The following is a 25,646-nucleotide window of genomic DNA, read 5'->3' as shown; positions in this document are numbered from 1 at the left end:
ACGACCAAACCACCACAGGAGACGCGCGTCGTGATTTTCGTCCCATTCTATAGATAAGGGGACAAAGCCTAGGAAAGGGGGCCAGCGAAGGCCAAGACGTGGCCATCTTGAGGCCGAAACGCAAACCTTTCTGCCTTGGGAACCCAGGCTTTAACTATTAGGCCACCCAGACACCTGGCCGTCATTTAAATCGAAACATCAGTGGCACAGGGCTGGGGCAGGGGAGCGGTCGCCGCGCAGAACCAGCGAACATTGCGCTCGGCTTTATTTGTTCGCTTACACTGAAAGTCAGCCTCCGGTTAGAGGTTGGCGGTGACCTCACGGAGTGTGTTTTTCTAACTGTCGATCGCAGGGGCCTGCACATGCTTTCTGCCCTGTCCTTCTGGAATGTCTTCTGCCTCCCGAATCACCCGGTCCCTGCCAAGTTCTCATCTCCTCTGCAGCCAGAAGCTGAGTTCTGTCGTGTACACCCACCTGGACACAGGTGATCACAGAGAACAGAATGCACAAGGTTGTGTTTTCTATAGCAGTCCAGGAACCCCTTACCCACCTGTCGCTCAGAGGGTACCAGGTAGGACAGCGGCGAACGGCCGGCAAGCGACAGCCTCTGCGTTTGTGTGCGTGTGTACACGTGTGCAAGTGTGTGTTTCTGGGGGCAAGAAAATATATACGGAGTCTCGACTCCTGACAATGCCGCTTATAGGTTGGGTGACCTTGGGCAAGTCTCTAAACTTCTCTGAAACTTCATTTCCTTAACCACAAAAATCAAGACGGTGATGTTCAGTGACGGGGATAAATGGGAATATACATATGATATGCTTAGCAGAGTGACTGTCACCTAGAAGGTGGTCACTTTTACGTTAGCCACCTGTGCGGGGGGCGGCCTTGGCGGGAGCGTGCAGAGGGGCGTAATGCGACCCTGAAGGTGAATACTTGAAAGAAAACTGTAGACGCAGGTTCTCATTATACAAGGGGAATGGATTTCTTTGTTTTTTTTTTTTTTTTTTTAAAAATGTTTTTCGAAATCTCTGACTGGAGGAATCCTCTGACCCAGAATTTGCTGGGTTTGATAGGGAATCGCAACTTTTATCGAGCCCCACCCTCATGAGACACTGAGCAGGGAAAGTGATTTATGAGGATGATCTCGCCAAACCTGGCGGGAAGCAAGGCTGGTATTACTGTGCCTTCAAGTTCAGACACAAACAGTGGCCAAGACCACCTTGCCGGTAGGTGACAGGGGCCGCCCTGGCTCTGTACCTCTATGTTTATCTAGGACGTGATAAATGTGTTGCCTCTTAAAATAATTAGCTTTTGTTTGGTTTTGTTTTGTGTGTGTGTGTGTGTGTGTGTGTGTGTTTCCTCCAAAGTGTAGCGAAATCAGACGTCTGTTGTAGGAACTTGCCTCTAGTGTAGCTGCCTCTCAGAGCCACTATGCAAGTAGGCTTCAAATGACCCTTGAAAGCACTTCAGAAGACCATTCTCTAAAACGATTTCATAGGATGTCCTCAGATTATACAGTCTGAGAGGGCAGGGACTCCTTTAGCCTAATTCACGTCGGATGGCATCTAAAATCATACGCGGCACAGGGTAGCCCTACGATAAATATTCGAGGAGTGAAAAATATATTTATCTGTTATTTAGACCTTCTGTAGGCACGTTGGGAGAAGGGCTGAAGGGGAGATGAATTTCCAGGCCACTGGTGTTACGGGTCGTTTGCTTTGAGCCTGTAAAATGCAACATGACTGTTTACAGAAGTAAAAAAGAGCTGATTAGAAACATTGGCCAATAAGAGGGAAATTCCTCTTCACCACCAGGCCAAGTGAACAGAACGAATCACGATGCCACCCTCGTGGATGAGAACACTCCGCTGATAGGCTGGAGCTTAGCCATTGCTCAGATCTAAAGCCAGAGAAGAGGAGGTTGCTGCTGCATTTCCCCCTCTCCTCCCAGCTGTACTATCCCTTTGACCACAAGGTGTCCAGGGACGCAACAAACCTCCTCCTGGGGGATTAGTATCCTCCCACCTGTACACCAGAATCTTCGAGTTCCGATGGCATAAGTATCACCAATGAAAGACAAGAAAGAAAACTGTTTTCTGGCCAATACAGAGTTGAGTCTGTGCGAGGGAGACTTTCTGGATCAATAACATCGTTTTATGGTAAGGAGAAAAAATACATGTGGTAACATGAAAGTGACTAGTAAAGTGTGTCTAAATCTGCAGAGCAGCAGGGAGGGAAGAGTCCCATTGTCCTTCCATGGCTGGGTTACCTCAGACCCAATGCTATGTGGTCCAGTTAAGTAGCGAATTTCCTCGGTTACTCACTTTTGAAATGAAATAGTACAGGGAAGGAAAGAATGCAGAAGGGAGACAGATTTGTGTTTTGGAGAGCTCACTGGCACGCCAGCGGAGAGGGGATTTTCAGGGGGCGAGAGCAGATGTGGGGCCGCAAGTTAGGAGGCTTTGGAAATGGCCTAAGCAAGCAATGATGGCAGCTAGGACAAGGGTGATGGCAATGGCGATGGGAGGGCGGATGTTGGTGGGATGGTTTTTTTTTTTTTCAGATATAGTCAACATTCAATATTGTTTTCTATTTGTTTCAGGTAGAGAGCTTAGTGGTTGGACATTTATATAATTTATAAAAAGATTCTCCCCCTGCCTTAAGTACCCACCTGGCACTATATATACATATTACAATATTACTGACGACATTCCCTACGCTGTACTTCATGCATGGGATGGCTTTTTGCGAGATCCCATTAAGAGGACTTACTCATGGTTACTGTAGAGGAAATGAATCAAGGGAGGAATTAAAGGTGAATCTCAGGCTTTGGACTTCTGCAATGACATATTCAGCAGGTTATGTTTTTTATCTTCACACATGATGCTGAAGAGATTTTCTAACATGTCCCAGCTCCCAAAGGATGTAAGGGCAGGGACAGGATTTGAAGCCGCTGAGCTTTGTCCTGGTCAAGCCTCCTGACAGTATTCTACTTCTGTCCTACCTGCCATGCACCTCCATGTCTGATTCCTGGCTTTTTCTGCCAAAGGAAAAGATATGAGATGCTGAGGTCCTTTCAAGGAGGGAGGGGCTCGGATTGTGTTTACTTAACCTGGTCTAATCTACCCTCTCTGGGAGAAAAAAAAATAAAAATCTTTGGCTCTGAAATTGAGGACATGACAAAATCCCAGTGTGCTTTGTCTTTGACCAAATAATAAAATTTCATCAACGCCCTCTCCTATCATCTCAGATCCGGTATTGTAAGGACTTGCATTTCCTGACGGGAGTCTTTTGAAACAATGTTTGGAAGACACTCGAAAATGCCTCGCGTTTAGGAAATATGGAGAGTGCTCCAAATGGCAGCTGTCAGTGTTTTTAAAACAGAGACTGCAGAGTCAGATGGGTAGAAGCAAAACCCTTGTTCCACTCATCATTAGGTGAAGAGGTTCTGGCAAAGTGATTGCAACACTGTGCTACAGTTTCCTCACCTGAACATAGAAATAATGGTCTCTACTTCATAGGATTGATATGAGAATGAAAGAAGATAACACATGTAGACTGCTTAGAACTATATATGTATATAGTAACATGAAAGTGACTAGTCAACTGTATATAAATCTGCAGAGCAGCAGTGAAGGAAGAGTCCAGTTGTCCTGCTCTAGCTCGGTCACTTCAGACCCAACGCTGGGTAAGTGTCCTTTTGACAGGAAAAGGGACCTTTACGAAGGTTGGTAGAAACATGGCAAAAATCTGTGACAGCGTTTCCTCGCATTGCCTTTGGAGGGCTGGAAGATGCGCTGCTTGCTAGGTGAATGAAAGTCCTTTGGTGAGTGACTCACCTCTCGGGGCCTCGGTCCCTACACGTTGAGAGAGGTAAGCGGGACAGTGTGCAGAAACATCTCACACGGGGCGAGCGCCACATGCTCGAACCTCCTTTCGCTGTGACGATTTGGGTCCACGTCTGTTCTGGGGTCACCGAGACTTCAGAAATCGCCCTCCTTCAAGGCTAGGGTTGGGATGTTTTGTTGAACACAGGGATAGAGAGATTTCTACAAAGGTAACGTCGTATCCCTGAGATTTGACCCTGGAATCGCTTGTACATCCCAGAGAACCCCGGGATTGGGAGCAGTGGGTCAGGGGATGCTGACAGCCCTTCAGAGTCGTGTGATTTTACCCATGCGTGCCAAAGACAGAGACAGAAGGAAAAGTTGCAGGCAGGAACATTTTAAGTTTCCCGAAAGATCCTACTCTGTGATATCTTGATTTGTATGTTGTTACCAATGACTGTGTTTCTAAGACCTATTCTCCTGTTGAAAATGCTGGACGTATATTCAGATAAGACCTGTCTATGAAATTGAGTTTCATATATTTTGGAATGTTGATTTGATCATTTGTTAAGAAATGGAAAGTTTGTCCATGGAGGTATGGGAAATAAGAACAATTCATGAAAACAATGGTCGTTTTGAGAAAAGATGGAGATTTATCTTTCAAACTACCTGCTGTGCTCTCTGCACTGTGGTCCTCCAGCAGCAGGATTCTCTAAGTGTCCCGGTTCTTGAGACCCTTTACAATTCGTCATTGAGCCGGGACCTAGAAAGATCATGTGATGGAAGTGAGGGCAGGAATGCGTCAGAACGATGGGGGTTCAGTGCAGCCCCAAGAGCCTGGAGCACAGGGACTCGGTGTTAACAGAGGCAGAGGTGAGACGAGCCACCAAGATGGTGGCGGCTCCAATCCCACGGCCTGTCTAGCTTGCTCGGACGTCGAGCAGCTAAAGGGCCCTGCCATACAGAGTACTGACGTTCGATTTGTACCGTGTGGCCCTTGCTGAATCCTGGCTCACACCTGGCACAGGGTCCAAGTTCCCACTTACAGCCCACGACCAGCCAATGCACAAAGGTTCATCGTTACTCTGAGTGCCAGGTGAACGACACCTGAGGTGTGAAGCAGCTTGGCAAAGGTCACAAGAGGCATGTGAGGATGTGTGGTATGTGTGCGTGAGCACGCGTCTGTGCATGTGCCTGTGAGCGTGCATGGTCAGGACGGCGTCTCGCTTTTTGGAGTATGCTAGATCATGAGCACGGCCCCTCACTTTTCTGCCACCTCCCACACCCCTTCTGTACCCATGATGCCTCCAACTCACTTCCAAAAAACCGCCCAGAAAGGCAAAGCAGAAGAGCTGCCGTAACAGCCTTTTCTGAGTCTCAGTCACTTGCATTGCACCATCCTCCAGACATCACTCTGAGAAGCAGAGAGGCCCTGGAACAACAGAGCGTGGGCGCCGTACCCTGTGGCCTCTGTTCTCTCGCTTATTTTTCTCACCACACAGAAGACTCAGGCACCCTTTGTGCCTGCAGATTTTCCACTCTGGGCATAGCAGCTGCAGGGCACGGGGTGAGCAAGTTCACCATCAACAAGGAGCCTTTTCTGCAGAAGGTGGCTCAAAGCATCTGAAAAGCGGGGTGGCTGAGCTCACAAGCTCTGAAGTCAGACCACGCAGGGTCGAGCCTTGCCTCTGCCATCATGAGATGTATGACCTTGGGCACGTTACTTAAGCCACACGGGTCTCAGTTTCCCCACCCTTAAAATGCAGATGAATCCAGCACCAGCCTCACAGACTTGTCGCAATGTCGATGATACCGGGAGCGTAAGGTGCCTGGTCGACAGAAGAACTCAGTAAACATTGGTTTGCGTGATTGAGGAAGCACTGCATCATGGGAAGTACTAATGATGCAGAACATCGCCCCAACCCACACCGTCTCGGGAGGGGAGAGAGACAGGTTGCATGTCATCAAAAGGGTCATTAATAATACAAATGCGCAACGGTCACCCAGTAGTATAGATGCATGTTATGGAAATTCAAAGGAAGAAATAATCACAGAAGTAGAAAAAGAAAATGTTAGATTACCGATGGCTGTCCAGGAAAAGAAAGTGATTGTATTATGTCTCCCCGCTGGTTTTCAAAGAGCTGTGATTAAGCCCAGGTCTCCTGATTCGTCCTGTCAGAGTTTCATGAAACCATAGCGTAACTATACTGATGAAAATAATCTTAACAATACCACTAGTTAACGCCGTGGAGATACTTTTTACATACTAGGCATTTCACATACATTATCTTATTAAATCCTCACAATAAGCCTTGGACAAAGCTATTATTCTCCCCTACTTTTATGGACCTGATAATTGAGGTGCAGGTGGAATAAATAGTTTTCTCAAAGTCCAAAGGCAAAGAACTGGCTGAGCCAGGACCTATATAAACAAGGGTTCCAACCAGTGTAAAAGAGTGCTGGACGGGAGAGGCAGGCGGGGTAGCCAGAATCAAGGGAGGTGACATTAATTATTTGTGGTGGAAATGGTCATTCATGAAAAGTGAATGGGCTGCTTTTACTAGAAGTTGAGGAATTTGCAAATACAGTTAGAACAGAGGACAAGGTGGAGACAAGGGGCCCTTGAATGTCAATCCAGGCAGCAAACACTGTCTGTTGTTTGGTGCGGGAGAAGGTAGAGTCTGAAGACAGGAGCTCCATAATTCCTTAGTGGCGGGGCTTTCAACTTTTCAGGCGAATCAGGTCAGAGCCCGAATGGAGAGGGGGATACCAGTGGCGGGGAGACTGCTCTGTGGCTGGCTGCTGCAGATCTGAAGAAGGGTGGGGTGTCCTCAAGGGGATCCCCAACTTCCCGGGGTCTCACGGCCGAAAGCAAGCCCACTTTCCACTCCTTCCACAGAGCATCAGGGACACACTAACACTCTCCACCCACCTCTCCCCACAGGCCGTGTGCTACTTCCACACCTGTATGCGACGACAGGCCCCTTTGGGAATCATGAAGATTGTCTCCTGCTACCAGGTGTTCAGATCCATCTGGCTCACCAGGCCAGCTGGCCGGTTCTTTCACATAGTCAGTGGGCTATGTGCGCCTCTGACTCTTGCTGACTTCGAAGCCATAAATCTCTGTAAGAGGCCTCTACCCGAGAACTTTAACTTTGCTGGGGACGTGCTGGACCAGTGGTCCCAGAAGGAGAAGGTAGACGATGACGGGCTCCCGAGAGAGGCTCGATGCCCCTTCCGTTTCTTTGCTCAGCCGTCCGCTCAGGACTTTCGATTCGATTCTTTCACCCTCTTGGATCCTTAGTGTGTTTTCTTCTTGCTCTCCCCTCTCTCTCCTGGGACAGTCTTGGGCCTCAGCTACGCTTTCCTGACTTCGTCTGGAGCCTCCTGTGTCCCTTCACCATGGCCACTGAGAGTCACGCTTCTTTTCCTTCATGTTTCTCTAGTGCTGCACTGCAGCTCTGGCTCTCTGCTCATTTGCCTGGGCTGCTCACAGGCTCATCCAAGGAACAGTGAGTCATCTGTGCTCTGGTTTTATGAGCAGTCATCGTGGGAGCATTTAGGAGAGACTCAGAAGTTGAGAAGAATAAAGCCATGAGCCTAACACAGTGTCTGCAGGATAGCCTGGGGTCAAGGCTTCTGCCCACTGACCCCCACGCCATTTCAGGCACTGAGCTAAACACTTTACCTCTCAGCACTTACGAAACGCACTGCAAGACCTGGGCTTCCGCATATACGCAGTATGAAGTGACGTTGAATCAATCCTTCCTGTCAGAGAGGAAAGTCTTTCTTTAAGCCCCTTCTGTGCCAATACCTCCTGACACTTGCGAAACTCCCTTTAGAACAGAGGGAGCAGCTAGATGCTGATGATCTCTACATGAAAAGTAAGGGCGAATTTTGTTTGCAATATGCTTATTTTCCAGTAAACTCTTTTGGGCAAGCGGTACTGATTTTCAGTTATGGTGCTGATTAGCCACATTTTCCTTCTTAAGTAAATGTGCACAAGTGAGCTGATGTAAAGAAAAATACAGAGAAGGATAGCACAGGTGGAGAGAGATCTGGCAGAATAGTGATGGTCAAAAGACTAAAGATAAGAAATGCTGCCCTATGTTGCTCCGTCAAATCCCCAGCACCACCCTGGGGACTGAAGGCAAGCAACTTAATCTCGCAGGAGTTAAGCTCCTTCTCCAAAGTCGCCAAGGCCGGAGGCACCTGAACCAGGCCCTGCTGACCTTATGGCGCTCTCGTCTGTAGGTGGGGACGTTTCCGTAACGCAGGACGGTGGCCCGGCGTCACCGGCTCCGTGAGCACAGTGTCGCGGGAGCTCAGAGAAGCCAGCGGGAGAAGCGTTGGCTAAGAAGCCCTCACAGAGGGTGAGATGGAAGGCGGGCTTGGAAGTATTTTCCAGGTAGGGACAGGAACATGAGAATTCCATGTCGGGGAAGGAATGGGTAGTCATGTTTGCCCGGCGGGGACACATGAAAGAAAGGTTTTGCAGACCAGATGACTCACCGTGTAGAATCACATCTATCAGTCGGCCTGGCTTTGTCACCACCTGCATGGTCCACCACCTTGCTCTTCATTTCCTGTGAAACCCACCCCAGTCTTCTGGGCATAGAGAAATGTCATGCTTTAGCAACTGTGGCACACCCACTAGGGTTATGTGGATGGAACACAATGTAACTTAAGTGAGAAAAAAATTGATTAGAGGGATATGCGAGAACTCAAAAAATGGGGCTGGAAGCTTGGAGTGTCTGGGAGAGAAGCTCTAACTGGCCCCGATTGGGTCCCATGCCCACCTGCTGGTCAGGGAAGGGTGAGCACCCCAAGGGTTGTCTCACCATGGCTGTATTCTGCAGAAGAGGGGCCATTCCCTCAGAGACACACCGGGGTGCTCTCACCGCAATCCACAGGCATGGATGCTGACGGGAAATACCAGTAGAAGTCCCATGTACTTGGTGACCAGTCATCTAAGCCTTCTCCTCTCTTCCCCTTGTGCCCGTAACCAGACAGGAGAGAGACCGGCCAACCCAGCGCTGTGGTGGGTGAATGGCAAAGGGGACGAGGTGAAGTGGAGCTTCGGAGAACTGGGCTCCTTGTCCCGCAAGGCGGCCAATGTCCTCACCAAGTCCTGCGGCCTAGAGAGGGGTGACCGCGTGGCCGTCGTTCTGCCCCGAATCCCAGAGTGGTGGCTCGTCAACGTGGCTTGTATGCGAGCAGGTCAGTGCCACTGTGCAACTTTGCTGGACCATTCAGAGACCTAGAGACTGATAGCTGACTTGTTCGTTCTCACTGAAGCCAGGCTTACGCGGGACAGCAAAATAAGAGTTAACATGAAGAACGATCATGATGGTCAATAACGCCTACCTCAAAATGCAGGTGTTGTTGTGATGCCCATTTTGCAAGAGAGGCAACGGAGGCTCAGAGAGGTTAAGAAGCTCACCCAAAGTCACAGAGCTAGAAAGCTATGCAATAGGGAGTGCTGGATTACGATGTAGCCATCCAGAGGATCCTATAATTTACTTCACTCAGAGCATTTGGATTCTCCCTGAAATAAAAAAGGAAACGATAAAAATCAATCTATCGATTAATTAATAAATAAATGAAACAAAGCATTTTAGAATGCAAGGACTTTCCTGAATATGTCTGGCAATCCCACTTGGAACATTTCTGCCTATTTCCAGACAGAAAGGTGAATGTTATTCAACAACACCTTTTACTCCCAAAGTAGCAATTTTTAATTTACCCCAAATAAAAGTTCTACGAAGTTCTCTCCCCGTCTATGACAGAAGCCAGCAAAAACCATGGCTGATGGTGTGGCTCTCTGTTTTCATAGTAAAACTTCAAGATTTTAATGGCCTACAGCCATGGTCACTCAGTTTCGTGTTGTCTGTGGCTTCTTTTTGCTCTGCATCAGAACTGCTGACTGAGACAGAGATGGTACGGCCCACAAGGCCGAAAATATTTACTGTCTGTCCCTTTACAGGAAAAGTTTGCCATGACATGATATGTATAACTCAATGAAACATAAATAAGAATATCAAAGGATTCCCTATACCACTGTGGAGAACACAAAATGCTAGTTGCAACATGACTGATAATAGAAAAATTGAAAGCTTTATAGAGATGATTAAATATTCTCAGACTGAGCTTTGTCTAAAGTCTGGTGGAGGTGTGTTTATTGCTAATTGAAATTTACAATGCCTTAGTGATGGGATAGCATTAGAAGATTAATTAGAAGGATTTCATAAAGGCGTTGAAAAACGGTCTTGTTGCCAATATTAATACAAAACAGTAATATATAAAATGTATTTTGCATTCACTATAAAAAGGAACTTGCAAATGTGATACCAAGTTTGCATTAGAAGATGTAAGGTGGCTTATTTGTGATAAAAATGTATTTGATATTAGGTAACATGATTTATGTAATGTGTGAAATGCAGAGATTGAAAATGAACCACAGGTCGAATGGTCAAATATCTTTAATGAACTAATAGACGCTCATGAAACAGCTGGGGATTATGTTACTAACTCAGACTTATTGACTATTCTGAGCAAATCCTGAGAGGCTTGTACTACGCCATAAAGTACGAGCAGTCTAACATCTGCTAGAAGAGAACGTCCTGCTCAAATATATCGCAAGATAGATATCTACCCATTGATACATTCATGGTTTCAATACACCAAGAGTCCTATGACTGAGCCCAAAAGAACAATGGCCTGTGAAATAATCAATTAATCTTACATTTCTGGATTGCAAGAAGTATCTGAGGTCTTCTAACTAAGGCCTCTAGTTAACATCCTTGTCATCACTTACTTATACTTTTCTTCAAGACGGGATGACATGTAAGCGCTCTTAAGACACATTGGATACATAAAAGTCTCCTTCCTAGGACTCCAACTCTACATCTCCCTGTTTAGCTGACTCCAGGGACCTCACCAAGAAATAGCTAGCTTGATTTGTGGCACAGATCTCAGGCGTCTCAGATGTGTGTCTTTGAATGCTGGTTATGCACTTGCTGACTTTCGACACAGGGACGGGCAGTCATCTCTACACTGGGAATAATCTTAAGCGAGACACCAGGCACGTAAGAAGTGCTCAATAAATGGTAGTCGCTCTTTGGAATAACACTGTACATACACTACGCTTTCTTCCATTCATTCGCTTTAGCAAGCAGAAACTACCGTGCCTCTGCCTTTCCTCTAATTCTCCCTTATCCGTTCTTCTCACAAGGAACTAGTGTTACAGAATCAAGCCAGCGTTTAGAACGCAGTAAGGAGGTGGGATAAACTAAGCATCGCCCAAACATAGGGGGCACCCTCTAGGATGCCAGACCATGGGGAGACCCGGGCTCGAGGGCCGGCTCTGCCACTCACCAGCCGTGACCCAGGCTCACATGCCATCGAATGGCGATGACGGCACAGACCGACACGTCCCTTGTATCAGCAGACTCTAGGCTTTTCCGGCTGCACTGGCTATTGATGAAAATATCTGAGACACATTCCTCCCATCTGGTTACGGTTATTTATCTTGTTCTGCACTGATAGAGTATGCATGCTATAAAATATATGCAAAAATGAGATGAAAACATCTCCATACTACGTTTTTGTTTTCAATTTCTTCTCTCATCCCTTCAAAGTATCTTGAAAAACTCCTATCGGAGACCATTGCTTCAAATGTGTTTCTGAAAATGTGTTATAACGTGTAAAGTGTTATTTGCATTATATAATAATGATTTAATTATTCGACAAAATGTTACCTAGTTATATCCCGCCATTCCAATGTCTACTGTGTGCCAGACGCTTACTATTATTAATTATCCCCACTTTACAGATAAGGAAAGGAAGGGAGAGAGAGAGAGAGGAAGCAACAGGATGAAGGTCACGAAGCTCCAAGTTGCAAGGTCAGGGTTACACCCAGGGCCGTTTCAGACTCGGAGGCCAGAGTTCTAAGGCTTTCCCCGTGATCAGGGGTCAATGGCAGGTCCCTGGAGGCCAGCACAGGGCACTGAAGGCCAGATTCCGCAGCCCCGGGCCACCAGGGCTCAAAGCCAATGCGCAGGGTCCCGAGGTCCACTCAGCTTGGGGGCCCCTCTCTCCCACAGGGCTTGTCTTCATACCGGGAACAACCCAGCTGACGGCAAAAGACATGCTCTACCGGCTGCAAGCATCCAAGGCCAAGTGCGTCGTGGCCAGCGAGGAGGTGATCCCAGCCGTGGAGGCCATCGCGTCCGAGTGTCCCCACTTGAAGGCCAAACTCCAGGTGTCTCCACACAGCCGGCAGGGGTGGCTCAGCTTGCAGGAGTTACTTCAGTGAGTATCTCCCCATCGTCCTCTGCGGTACCAGCAGCAGTACCACTCACAGCTACATCTCAGAGTCGCCTTGCCTCCAAGGACTCGGCAATAGCATAGGGTGACCCGGTCTCCTTCCCAGAAAGGAATCACCCCACGGCAGGAGGAACGCGGCCCCGCCCCCACTGCCCGCTTCCCGCCTGGCCTGCGATGAGTGTCCTGCATGGCTTGGGCCTCGCCATGCTCGTGGAGGCCACCTCCCACCGCCCTCCCTGCCTTGACCCTTTGGCCACACTTTTTTTGTCCCTCGGCACGCCTTCCCTCAGGGCCTGTGCACCTGCCGTTCCTTCTGCCTGGCACGCTCTTTCCCGGTCCCCTTCCCAGTTGGGTGCTTCCTGTGAGATTTCAGCTGGGATGTTTCATCGTCAGCGAGGCAGTCCCTGTCCACCCTGTGTAGAGTAGAATTTCAAGCTACTCTGTCGCCTGTTGTTTTCTTCACAGTTCCTGACGCTAACTGAACGTCACGATCAGTCATTCACCGTCTCTTTCTCTCCCGTACCTGTCACTGGCAAATTTTGGTCCATGGGCCAACTCTGGCTAGGCCTCTGCTTTTGTATATAAAGATTTATTGAATCGCAGCCATACCCCTTTGTTTACATGCTGTCGATGACTGCTTTCCTTTTATAAGAGCAGAGTTGAGTACATGCAACAGAGACCATAAGGCCCATAAAGTGCCCAATATTTACCATCTGGCCTTTTTCCGAAAAAGTTTGCCAACAGGTAGCCTCCAGGAAGGCAGAGGCACGGTTTGTGTAGCCGCTCACTCCATCCCCAGTTGCTACCATACAGCTGGTGTTTAAGAAATATTTATTGAATGAATGAACGAACAAAACAGGTCCGTCACCCTCAGTTACCTTCTATGTAAACTGGGGATCTTTATACAGCACCTATTCAAGTGTTCTTTAATGATAAAATAAGCTGATATGTGAGAAAGTACTTCCCGCACTATAAAAAAAGAGGAGTAAAATGTTAATGGATAGTTTTTCTTTTAAAGAGCTGTTAAATAGCTTCTGTCTTAAAAAAAATTCTTCTAGAGAAGTGTATAGAATGGGGAAATGAAAACCCTATTGAATAATAGAGCAGTTTTTTTCCTTGGCATGAAATTGTATCCTACTAATTAAAGTAAACCTAATTCTATCAAACAATGCCCAAATTCTCTCCCAATTATCATGTGAATCCCACCTGTGATAAACTGCATCACTTTGGGTAGGTCGAGTAACATCTCTGAAACTCTGTGACTTCTCCTTAAATTGGGGGTAAGCATAGTATAGTTGGAGTAGAATGAAATGTGACTTGTTTAGTAAAATGCCTGGCAGAGGAATCGCTCCATATATGTTACAGTAATTATCATTATTGTCATGATTATTCCTAAGTTAATACAGTCATCAGCAGTGCTGTGATTCTCAGGTGATTTGAATAAGCTCCTCCATCGGTAAAATATTTGTTAACACACTCCTCAGATACACACCTATTTACTTGTTAATTATATACATGTACTTTTGTCCATTACACAAATATAAGAAATCGGCGTTTTGAAGGATGAATAATAGCATACATGGAATTTGAAGTTCTATTTTCTTCCTCATCCAAGTTGTCTTGCATAGCCCCTGGGCAATAAACACCCGCACTTCAGAGCCCCACTGTCATAAACAACTGTCACATTCTGCTAAGTCCCCCAGAAACATTAAATGTACCACAAAATTAACAGGGAAATCTTGAACTCAATGTGAATTTCAAAATAAAATTTAAAATGTTGTTGGGGAGCGCCGAGTATTTTTCATGATACAGGGAATCCCCACTTGAAACAATCAGCTTGGGAGTGTCATAACCCCGAAAACGCCATGGAGTGCCCCTCTCAACACTGAGGAGAGCAGAACTGTCGTTACCAACTGTTGGCCAGTCTTTCAGAAAAGCACACGCAGCAAGAATGAGGGCTCATGTCATATTGTTAGAGTCTGTCTCTATTCAAGGAGATCATTTTAAGGCTTCTCACCCTCCCTCTGCCTCCCAAAGATAGAAGTCCATGAACACATGCCAGAATGCTCATAACAGGATGGAGAAAGGGTCAAAACACGTACCAGACTGATGTTTCCCTTTTCCTCTCCTGGTAAAAAACCCCCCTTGCTTCTCTTTCCCTCCCTTTCCCACCTCCAACCCCCTACCCCCACCCCCAGAAGTATACAGGGAAAGCGACTGTGTCTGTCCGTGATAGCGAAGATACTGAATGAGAAGTATTCCAAAGTTTGATTCAAATGCCAAAAGACCTTTCTGTAAATCATAAAAAGCTGCTGAGATTTCGATCAGCATTTATAAAAAGTCAATACTAACTTTTAAAAACTCATAGATTAAATAAAATACACATCCATTTGTTTTTGACAGAGATTGTGTCTATTTGGATGATAGAGAGATGGAGTGTAAAGAGACAGACAGGCAGGCAGGCAGGCAGGCAGGCAGACGAGTCCTTCAATGTTAGCAATGACCTGCCAGTCCTTTTAGGAGCTCGTGGAAAATGCCTCTCAAGCAGGCTCCGGAGTAGGTTCTGTTCTGTTGATGACCTTCTAGTATGAAGAGGGCGGACGTGGCAGAGCTAAGGGAGGAATATCAGAGTGAAACTAGTCCGCCACCTGCAGTCACCACCTCAGGGGTCCTCTTTTACAGAGCCGCCTCGGAAGAGCACAGCTGTGTGGAGACCGCAAGTCAAGAACCAACGGCCATTTATTTCACCAGCGGGACCACGGGCTTTCCCAAGATGGCCTTGCACTCGCACAGCAGCCTCGGCATTGGGTGTACCATCACTGGAAGGTAGGGAGAGGAGCCCTGTTTTTGCTAACCGCCTCCATAAGCTGCCGCCATGTGGGCCTAATCCATGCCTCTACGCGGATGGCTCTTGGGTGTCGCCAATGTGACATCTACAGAACAGAGCTCTGACGCCCCTGCCCAACCCCAGCTCAGTAGACGGCACCGTCTCGCTGACTGATGCAGCAAGAACTTGATTTGATCCCCATAAGGGTACGTCTGACTCCTTGTCCTCACCGCCTGGGAGCCTCACCCACCCAGAAAGGCCCTCACAGACATCTGAAAACCATCGCATCACTAATTTTTAATTGTCCTCACAGCACGTAGTGCTATTTGAAATCATGACACTGATTTGTGCATTTCCTCATTTTTTGTGTGTGCTTCTTCACCATCTAGCTCCCGAAAATAAGAGCAGAGTTCGGGTCTGTTTGCTCACCATGGCTAGCATATAACATTCGCTCTAAAAATATTTGTTGCATCAATGAACAAATTCAGGAAATTGTGCCAAACCCAGCCTCTCACTCCACTCCCTGACTAACTAGGAATTAGAAAAAGTCCTTAAGCAAAAATGGAAGGAAGAACCCCTCATCCTGTCTTGGGGCATTTTTTGCCCCCTCTCACGTAGCCATTTGGATTCCAGGCCGATCCTCAAAAATACCAGCTTGTTTCATTTCCTGTTTTATTTTTGTCTGTCTTGTTGCTTATCCGTATCATTTAGGTACTGGCTAGACCTGAAGTCCTCAGATGTCATATGGAGCACGTCCGACACTGGCTGGATCAAGGCCGCCATCTGCGCTTTCTTTACTCCCTGGCTTTATGGAGCCTGTGTCTTTGTGCATCAGATGAGCCGGTTTGACACTGACATCTTCCTAGACGTAAGTTGTGATGTCTACCCGCATCTCTAACTCGTCTCCCTGAAACCACAGACCAATGACTTCTTACACTACACGGCTTCTTGGCCTTACAGAAATCACTCCTTTTCAAGAGGCCAAGCTCTGGGCACTTGGTTTTCCAGGCTATTTGTCAGAGTGGAGACGGAACAACCGCCATACCCCAGCGTGACGTCCTCTTGACCATGATTTGCTAATGTCACGAACTCTGTGGCCATTTAAGTTTCTAAAAAACAAATTACAAGTCTCAAGTCTAGACAAAGCTATGGTTTCTGATTAGTGAAACGAAGACAATGACTGACAGATGCGAACCTCGTTGGGGGACCGAACGCGGGGTCCCTTTCTCACACCGCAGTGCCTTCCCCTCTCCCCCGACCCTAAGCTTCTCACCATTAATTCTCAGAACCCAGTACTCTTCTCGAAACCAGGCATGTCTCTCCTTCTCTGCCACAGATAGCTAGACGGAGGGATCGTTTTTCTTTAGTATTTAGAAAAATGTGCTTTGGGTAATTATCTTTCAATCATCAACAATCAGCGAAGTTCACAGAGGTGCACATTATCAAATGCACAGCACACCTGTGTGTGGGGAAAAGCTATCCACACCCTGTGATTGTGCTAACCGGTATGACGAGATGGCTTGTGGTGTGAACAGGAGCGTAGGGTAACATAAGAACTGGAATCTGTACAACTGGTTACTAGTTGCCCTGCGGTAGATAAGTTGACTTGGCAGTTTCAAAACTTACATCTGCAAAATGAAAATATCCTTTTTCATAAAATATTAAATACCTTATAATGCTTGAATAAAATATTTTACATACATCCTTCTTTTAACATTCTTACTCAATATTATATCCACATTATCACATCAATATTTCCCATTTAGTATTATATTAAGATATGTTAATATTAATAATATAGTAATCATTAATATTATTGATATCTTAATAAAATGGTATAGGTTATATCTTCGTAGTTGTAATATTAAAATACGAACATTCTTACTTTACAGAGACAACGTGTGTATGTCAAGTTTACTCTATTCTCAGTGACTCTCACTACACTTAATAAGAACAGTCAGAAGCACACACAACTGCAATGTGCACGTAAGGATCAAAAGTCACGCTTGCTCTACGATGATCCACACGCCTAGACACACCTCGTGAGGGTGTTCTCTCAAATGCTTAAATTTAACACAACTTGTCAGTTCATTATGTGACACAGTGGGACCTCTCAGATGGAGGATCTGTAAAACATCAGTATTTCTCCGGATCTCGGACCCCTTCGACTTTAAGGAACTAGAAGTGTAATGAGCCTGGTAAATCTCAAACACTTAAGAAAAGGCCTGGAACAATGCCTTTCGGATGCACGTCATCAGTTCCCTCTGAAGGACAGATTTCTTTTACAGATACGGCGTTGGAAAGGCCGTGGTGAGCTCTCTTACAGGTGCAGAGCTGGTTCTAACTACCCAGCAGTCAGGACTTAAAACTCCAGCACGAAAGGGAATCTGGCGCCCCAGGGCACAATAAACAGGGTCATACTCTAGAGTTGTTCTCACATTCTAAATTCACTTTCTGTTGAATTTGACTGTGCATGTCTATGACTGTAACATACACTTATTCTTCCCAATAACTGAAAATTCCCAATGGACGTACAGTCACTGGCAACAAGTAATAAATATTTGCTGTCTTGTACCTCTGAGAGGCGCACATGCGAAGAAGAGACAGTGAGGGTCGCGCACGTCGGCTCTCGCCGTGGCCTGTGATTAACCGCATCTGACATCCGTGTCTTTCTCCATCATCCAGACGCTTAGCACTTACCCCATCACGACCCTGTGCAGCGTTCCCACTGTGTACCGGATGCTCGTGCAGAAAGACCTCAAGAGGTACGTGGGCGAAACCCTCCCTCTGAATGACAAAGACAAGCAAAAATGGGGCCAGACAATTCTGCTGTGTGCTTGGTCCTGTGCATCGTGGGATGTCGGCCAGCATCCCACCCTGGCCTGTTTCTACTAGGTGCCAATAGAACCTTTCTCTCCCCCATCGTGAGGGGCGAGATAGTCTCTGGATGTTACCAAAAGTCTCTTGGGGGTGGCAATTGCCCCCAAGTTTGTGAGCAACAGGGAGAACCTCTAGGGGAAACAAAACGATTTGAGCGCACTGTCTCAGAACATCGAGGCCCTCTCCCCAAAATCCCACCACGACTACATTTATATTGCTTTGAAGAGGATCTAATGAAGTCTTACGACTTGAGGATTATATTCAATTTGGTCAAGTCACCTGAACATCCAGTGGAGTTGCAGTGCATATTTATTTGAGTAACAGGAATTTGATCCATGAGGAGAGGCAAAGGAAGAGGGAAACACTGAGGTAGTGCGGGCTGACCCCCGGTCCCCGCCAGGAGGACAGAAGCTCAAGAGACGCGGTACAGTGGACGCGAACCTTCCCTCAGCCTCGTTAGTGCAGCTCCTTGGTGGCCCTCCAGCATGAGCGCCTTGCTCACATTTCAGGAGTAATTTAAGTGCCATTCAAGGGTCACTTGAGTGGGCACGCCTCCTGTCCCACCATGCCCTCCCGCCATTTAGGACCTCACGGTGCCAGAGTCGGGCTGTCGCAGACTCTCTTGCCCCATTCCTGGGGTGGCCGAGGAGGAAAGCCAGTGGTTAAAAGCTCAAGTTTCACAGTCGAACGGGTGGGGCCCTGCTCCTTGCTGACAGTGGGACCTCAGACACTCAGGTGACCCCGAAAGTCCCCCTTAAGTCCCACCATGAGAGAGGAAGGAGAGCCACCTGGAAGGGCTGCGGTGGGAACGCAGCATCACCAGTGCTGGGACACCTGCTGGGCGGTGGGTGCAGAGCGCGAGCAGCTCAACTCGGCCCCGGGCCATCTGCGAGGCCCTGGGCAAGTGCATTAACTTCCCCGAGCCTCAGACTCCTCATCTGTGAAATAGGGGCTGCGAGGACTGTAGAACGCCCCAGAGACCCTCACGACACCCTCAGTGCTCGGCGAATGCCGCTGTGATATCACTTGGCTCGCGGAAGTGCTCATTTCGTCACCGGCCTTTCCCCTACCTCTCTCCTGTTTTATACTCTGCTGAAATGTCAGCGTGGTCAGGACACGTGCTTTCAACACTAACACGCTCCCCATGCCTAGAGCAACGGCTGACAAGACGGGGGGTGCTTGACAGATACTCCCTGGAGAAACCTGAGACCCGGCTCCTGTGACTCTTCACTTGATGCCGGGGCACCTTGATTATCTTCTCAGACTTCTCCCCACAAAAACCCCATGCAACTGTCTCTCCAGGTACAAATTCAAGAAGCTGCAGCACTGCACGACGTCAGGGGAGCCCATGAACTCCGAGGTGCTGGAACAGTGGAAGATGCAAACAGGGCTGGACCTGCACGAGGGCTACGGACAGACGGAGACGGTGGGTTTCACGGCAGCGTTGAAGCTGATCAGGCCGGCAGCCCTTCCACCCTGCACTGTCGGCCGAGCTCCGGGACTGTCCTTGTTGGGTTCTGAAGCTGTAGGGAGCGTCCCAGGGCACCTCACCTGGCCAGCACTTACCCAAACTCTGAGTCACCGTGAATTGTGGCCGTAGGGGAATGATGGTCATTCCTAACAGTCTTCCTGTCCGCCTCCCACACGGGAGACATTTCAGAGGTGTTGTGGTTGAGAGGCCCCTGTAAGCCACTCACTCCAGGCTGTTCTTAATGGGTGGGTTTCAAAGCGTAGTCTTGGAACTAGCAGTATCGGCAGCATGTGGGCATTTGGTAGAAATACCAAATCTCAGAACCCCCACTCCTCCGCACCAGCCCGAAGCCTACCGAAGGAGAAATTCCGGGGTTTGGCCCAGCATGTGGGTTTAACAATGCTCCAGGTGATTCTGAGAAACCCTCAAGTGTGAGAACCACTGGTCTAAAATAATAGATTTTAGAGTATGAGCTTGCAGACTGGGGAAATGGGTCATAACTGAGTCCCAAGTTTCACTGTCACGATATACATAGCGATTGAAAATGATTTTTACACATTCATAGAGAACATATCTTTCCAATAGGGAGTCATTTGTGTCAGTGGCAGAGGAGACAAGATTAAGCCAGGTTCGATGGGGAAGCCAGTACCACCCCAGGACGTCCAGGTCGGTTACGTCCGATTGTCTCAATGAAGAAGACACAGTATTTGGGGCTTTTCTGCTCTTCATGATACAACCCTTCCCGACACACGTTTATTTTGTGAAAAGAAAACTTTAAGAACCGAGCTCGTTTCTCTCATTCTAGATTATAGATGAAAATGGCCACATCTTGCCACCTGGCAAAGAGGGAGACATTGCCGTCAGACTAACGTCCACAAGGCCCTTCTACCTCTTCTCTAAATACGAGGTATGGGAATAGAAAACGCGCTATTCACACTCTCACAGAAAAGGGAGTGCAGGGAGTCACGCAGGCTCGGCTCCAAATCTCACATCCACCATGTGTGGCTAAGTGCCCTTGGACAGGTCACGAAGTCTCACCTAGGTCATCAACAGTAAAGGGGTGAGAAGATCATCTGTCTCTGAGCCTTGTGACAACAAATTTCTATGCGCACGAGAGCGATTGCAGAGGTCGTGCCCAGGGAGGACGACTGGACAGGCCACCAGGCACAGGGGGTCGTATAGGTCCTGCTTTTCATTATCCTCCCGGGCATTTTGTATTTTCTCCCAGGAACGCGCTTCTTTAACAATTAATTTTAGAAATGGAATGTGCAGTGTGCCAGTCCCTTCCTGGGTGACATCCCCCCTTTCTATGCTGACCATTAATCCCTCACGTCATCTTCGATCCCTAGGACAATCCGGAGAAAACTGCCGCCGTGATGAGAGGGAACTTTTATCTCACCGGGGACAGAGGCGTGATGGACAGCGACGGCTATTTCTGGTTTGTCGGCCGAGCGGATGACGTCATCATAACCTCCGGGTCCGCACGCCTGTCCCTATGGGAGGGGACCCTTGGCTGGGGGTAGAGGTCCTCAGGCGGCGTCGTGACCCAAGGCCCACTGTCGGCTTCCAGGTACCGCATCGGGCCGTTCGAGGTGGAGAACGCCCTCATGGAGCACCCGGCGGTCGTCGAAACGGCCGTCGTCAGCAGCCCAGACCCCGTCAGAGGAGAGGTACGGCCCATGCCCCCCACGAACGTGGAGACTTGGCGTGTTCACGTTCTGGCCCCTCGACCACTCTAAAGAGTCCTGCGATTCCTGTGAGGCACACGTGCGGCCCAGATGTGCACGAGGCCATCGACTCCACAAAGGGATTGTGTCCCAGAGTGGATGAGGTCGGGTCTTTGGGGTCACAAGGGACAAACATTCAACCCAAACTCATGTAGGTTTAACACACAAATGACAATATTGGCTCACACGTAATTGTCGACTTTAAGTGCCGCTCCGACCACGGGTGCGCGTGAAGTCGGCAAAAGTCTCTCTCCACTTCTGGCCACAGTTGTTCCTTGAGTCACCTCCACGTTGGCACGTTTTCCCTACTTGGCAAGAGCCAACTGTGCACCTGCAGAGCTGACGGGCCCCAGGGCCAGAGACGGCAAGATTCCAACAGCTTTCGGCCCCTCCCAGAAGGGCATGTGCTGATCTTGGACCACATCTTAACCAGCATGGTCTGCTGGAGGCCGACTGGCCAGCCCTGGGGCCCACGCCGGTCACAGGCGGTAGGAATTACTGGTGACCCCACCAGAGAGAAGTTAGGCTCTCCCCACAGTGAAATCGTGGTGCTGTTCCTAAAAAGGGGGCAATCGATACCGCACTAGCAAAGAGCTACAGACAACAGTGACGCTCTGGATCTCGACACATACTTCCCGTTCCACTACCACACGCAACGATCCCAGCCTCCAAAATTTTTGCCCCTGCCACTATATTCTCATTCTCTCCATATAATTGATTTCGGACAATCATTGGAAGTGAACACCTATTAGAATCAATGTATGAATGATTACTATTTAAAACTTCACTTACTGACCTCAGTAATGATCTAAGTGGTGGGTTTTAACTACAATGGCAAAGAGAAGCAAAAACTCTCAGGCAAGAGAGATCTTTCAGACTTAGACGATCCATCCTGAGATTCCATCTCCCGGGGCATACAACCCCTCCCTTAAGTGTCCCCAAACCGCTCCAAACCAACACTCTCTAGACCCTCTGTTTCTACCTTTACTGTAAGCTTCTAAGAGTCTGGGTTTGATGGAGGAAGTGGCCACCTGTACCCCTCACTCGCCCAAGGCACTGATCTGCAATTAGGTCTCAAAATATCAATTGCTGGACCCAAGCTTTGTTCAGAGGGATCGGTGGCATTTGCCTTCACCACTCTAGCTGCTGTAAAGAAATAAGTACCCGGGTTCAGCATTTCTTCCAAACTCCTGCTGTGTCTGAAAAACAAACATCCATGTGAATTGACTTTTCTCCTGCAGGTAGTGAAAGCTTTTGTTGTCTTATCGGCGCCCTTTAAATCATCTAACCCCGAGGAATTAATTCTGGAACTTCAGGCTCATGTGAAAAAATCCACTGCACCTTACAAGTATCCAAGAAAGGTAAGTATTTTGCCCAAAAGTTACTTGTATGTTACCGAGAGGATCTAAGCTAGGGAGCATATAGATGTGTTTAGCTTTTGACTTTAGGGTAGCTTATTATGTAAGCAGAAGACATCTATTTCAACTTGTTTAGCTTTAAGAATTCTGCGTTAAACTACGTTATATCAGGACTCTACAGTGCTTCAGAAACTCCAAGTTTTGATCAACTCTGCAATACTGAGTAACTAAGAATCCTTATAGGACTAATCAGTCCTATTCCGTGAAAAAAAAAAATGATAGCCCACTGTTTGTAGTAAAAGGATATTTCCTGATTCATCTCCCATTGCTCTCCTAATCCTTAATACCCTTATTCCTTCAAGCACGTGCCTGTAATTATCAAGTGACCAAATTATCAAGTGTCTTCAAACTGGTCACTTGATCATTCATGCAAACTGTGGGCTCTTTCTTGAGAACTTCAGGGGAGGATTGAAGAGAAACTCTTTGTCAAGACGCCAATGGCACTCACTGCATGTCCTTCTAGCCCTGGACTCCTGCTGGTTGAGGACACAAGAATGCCTTTTCAATTGGCATCATCAGCTAAAAGATAGTTCATTTCAGCCTAAGAACTAGGTAAATTTTCTCCCTTAAGTTCTCTGAATCAGTGACCAGCTGATTTTCAAAAAGGGTTGAGGATGTTTTAAAATACAGTTAAGTCTTCTCTTGAGGAAACAGAGAACCTTACCACCAAGTCAAAGCATAAGAAGAGAATTACGTATACTCAAAGTCACCTCCAAAAAATCTCTCACAGAACCTCCAGGACCCAGCTCTGAAAAGCTCCAAACCCAAGAATTCACCTTCTTGGGGCATTTAGGTGTGGCTATTTCCCTGGGGACATTAGGGGCGAACGTCTAGTTTGAAGTGGGGGGAAGCAATGGATTCTTCTTCTAGCAAAGTATACCGGGGAATGGGCACTGAAAACCAGTATCATGACACGCCACTGTCCCTTTAGAAACGGAAGTCTCTGGTGTCCAAAGCACTTCAATGAGCTTAGGCTAAGGTAACCCCCACACTGAAACTCAACGCCTCAGTCTCAGGAAAGCTCTCTCCTGTAGTAATGACAGCGGGGGTAATCGAAACAGAATTGACTGTCTCATAATATGTTTTTGTTAACTAGGTGGAATTTGTTCAGCAACTCCCAAAGACACCCACTGGGAAGATCAAACGCGACCTCTTAAGGGACCGTGAATGGGGAAGAACATAGCGTGATGGGAACCTGAGGCATGCAGTAGTTGCAGTTACTCTTAGTCCTTGCTTTCTCAGAATTCGGTAATGACTCTTTCAAAGGCTTAAGCTGTATCCTGATTGAAAACTAAGTTTGTGTTTTGTACTTAGCCAAAAGTAAACAGAAACCTAAAAATATTTGGGTAGAAAATGGTCAATGTCCAAACCGACAAAGGAAATGATTGTGACTTCTACTGTTTAAAATTGCAGGGGGCAAAGAACTTTGGAAATGCAGTGGACAAGAAATTTCTCTTGTGTGTGATGAACTCAAAATAAAGATTGAAACTGAGAAGTGTTCAAGAGAGAATTTGCTGAACATTTTATAGAATACTACTTCATTAAGGTGGGATAAAACAGTAATGTTAAAATAAGAAACAACTCAGAAGACATTAAGAGAATTTAATTAAGTACTTTAACTCATTTTGAAGCAAACTCACTGTAAAATATCTAAAGCTTGGGCCACCTTAGAGGACTTATGAGAGAGCAGTTCAATTTTTCGTGCATTTACTTTTTAGGACAATGCAATGACTTTGATACATCACTTGACAATTAAACATCTTTTATGATACATATATTTACTATAAAGCAACAGATTGTATTACCAAGAGGCAGAAAAAAGTACCGACACCAGTCTTTAAGGAACGAATTTATTTTGATTCTTCTGAAAAATATCAGGAACTACGAAAAAGAAGCTCAACATCTGGCCATAGCAAAAGCTAAATACAAGTATAGATGACATTTGGAAGTTATGTTTAACCTTAGAGAAATATGTTTATAAATACCATGCATAACACCTCTTTCCATGAAGAGAAGCGAGTTTTGAAGCAGAACGCTGAAGTGCACTTTTTTAAACTGACACAACTTTTTAAGTAAAAATTAACAACAACAAAGAGTACTGAATTCCGCCCCTGGAATCTCGTGATCTGCAAATAACATGCTCAAATCTCGGTGAACATAAACGGTTGGTAAACCTCAAAACAAATCATTCAATGAATGAAAACAGAGTCCGACAGATTACAGTACTTACAGCTGGGGGAGAACAGCTCCTCACACTCAGGTCTTACCAAACACGGATAAATACGAAAGCGCGTTAAAACAAACTACTAAACCCAAATCTTTCTGTAGAGTAGCAGCTTTCAGAAAGCAAAAGGAACCTGCTTCTGCAGAGTCGTGTGTTCTGTAAGCACATGGCCAGTTTTACTCCCAGAGTCCCAAACTATGGAAACAAAAAGTCCTCTTTGTCTTGGAGCACGTCCGATAAAGGCACCCAGATACTCTCCGCCGTGTTCCCCCGAATGACACTCACAATGCTCTTGTCCTGTCCAAGATCACTTCCAGCTAATAAGAGTAAACCTTCTAAACGGGGGGAAGCTATGTAAGAAAGCCCAGTCTCACGGGAATTAGCAGGGAACCATCTTCCCTCTGCCCCGTCTGAACCCTTCCTGACTGATTTTCCAAGCAGGACCTCTAGCTGGGAGGACGAAAATATATTCCCATGTGCATTAGCCATTAAACAAATATAGCCATTGGAGCAGGAAGACTTCACATCTATAGCAGTCCAAAACGTCTTAAAATTTGAGAATAAACTCAGCCCCAAAAGCTCATTGCCCAGCCCCTTAAGATTCTCAATCTGGGCATGGTATTTTGCAACCCTCTTTGCTCTTTCGGCTTTTCTCAGTTTTGCCCTGGAGACCCCCTTGAAAAAACCCTCAAGTTAAGGGACCGATCACCGTTTGTGAGCGTGAGCACTAGGGTTGAAAGATATTCTTATTTCACAGGAATGCAGAAGCCTCCAGACTAGGATTGAGAGTTTGCCGGCTTCTCAGACAAAATCTCAGGCCAAGGACCGATAGAAGGGGTTCCTCTCCCGGTCAGAAACACGTGTTAGGACAAGGACGGCAAATTCTATTTAATTTCTTTTTGCAGTTCTTCAAGGAGAGTACGCGTGGCTTGGCACTTCCTACTC

At 47.0% G+C, this 25,646-nt stretch overlaps 1 protein-coding gene across 1 annotated transcript; it reads left to right on the top strand.

The window, feature by feature from the left end:
* The first annotated feature begins 1,859 nt into the window (after positions 1–1,859).
* Positions 1,860–23,969, top strand: LOC107516828 (acyl-coenzyme A synthetase ACSM4, mitochondrial-like). The gene is made up of 14 exons (XM_016156970.2): positions 1,860–2,158; positions 6,771–7,022; positions 8,836–9,046; positions 11,932–12,139; positions 14,837–14,980; positions 15,693–15,849; positions 17,667–17,746; positions 19,164–19,287; positions 19,918–19,998; positions 20,138–20,239; positions 20,682–20,809; positions 20,903–21,002; positions 22,301–22,420; positions 23,574–23,969. The coding sequence occupies exons 1-14, from the start codon at positions 2,156–2,158 to the stop codon at positions 23,658–23,660; spliced, it is 1,797 nt and encodes a 598-aa protein (XP_016012456.2). The 5' UTR covers positions 1,860–2,155; the 3' UTR covers positions 23,661–23,969.
* Positions 23,970–25,646: the final 1,677 nt, after the last annotated feature.

The sequence above is a fragment of the Rousettus aegyptiacus genome, unplaced genomic scaffold, assembly GCF_014176215.1.
Source record: "Rousettus aegyptiacus isolate mRouAeg1 unplaced genomic scaffold, mRouAeg1.p scaffold_m13_p_8, whole genome shotgun sequence".
Taxonomy (NCBI): Eukaryota; Metazoa; Chordata; class Mammalia; order Chiroptera; family Pteropodidae; genus Rousettus; species Rousettus aegyptiacus.
This window is presented reverse-complemented; position numbering and strand designations above follow the sequence as displayed.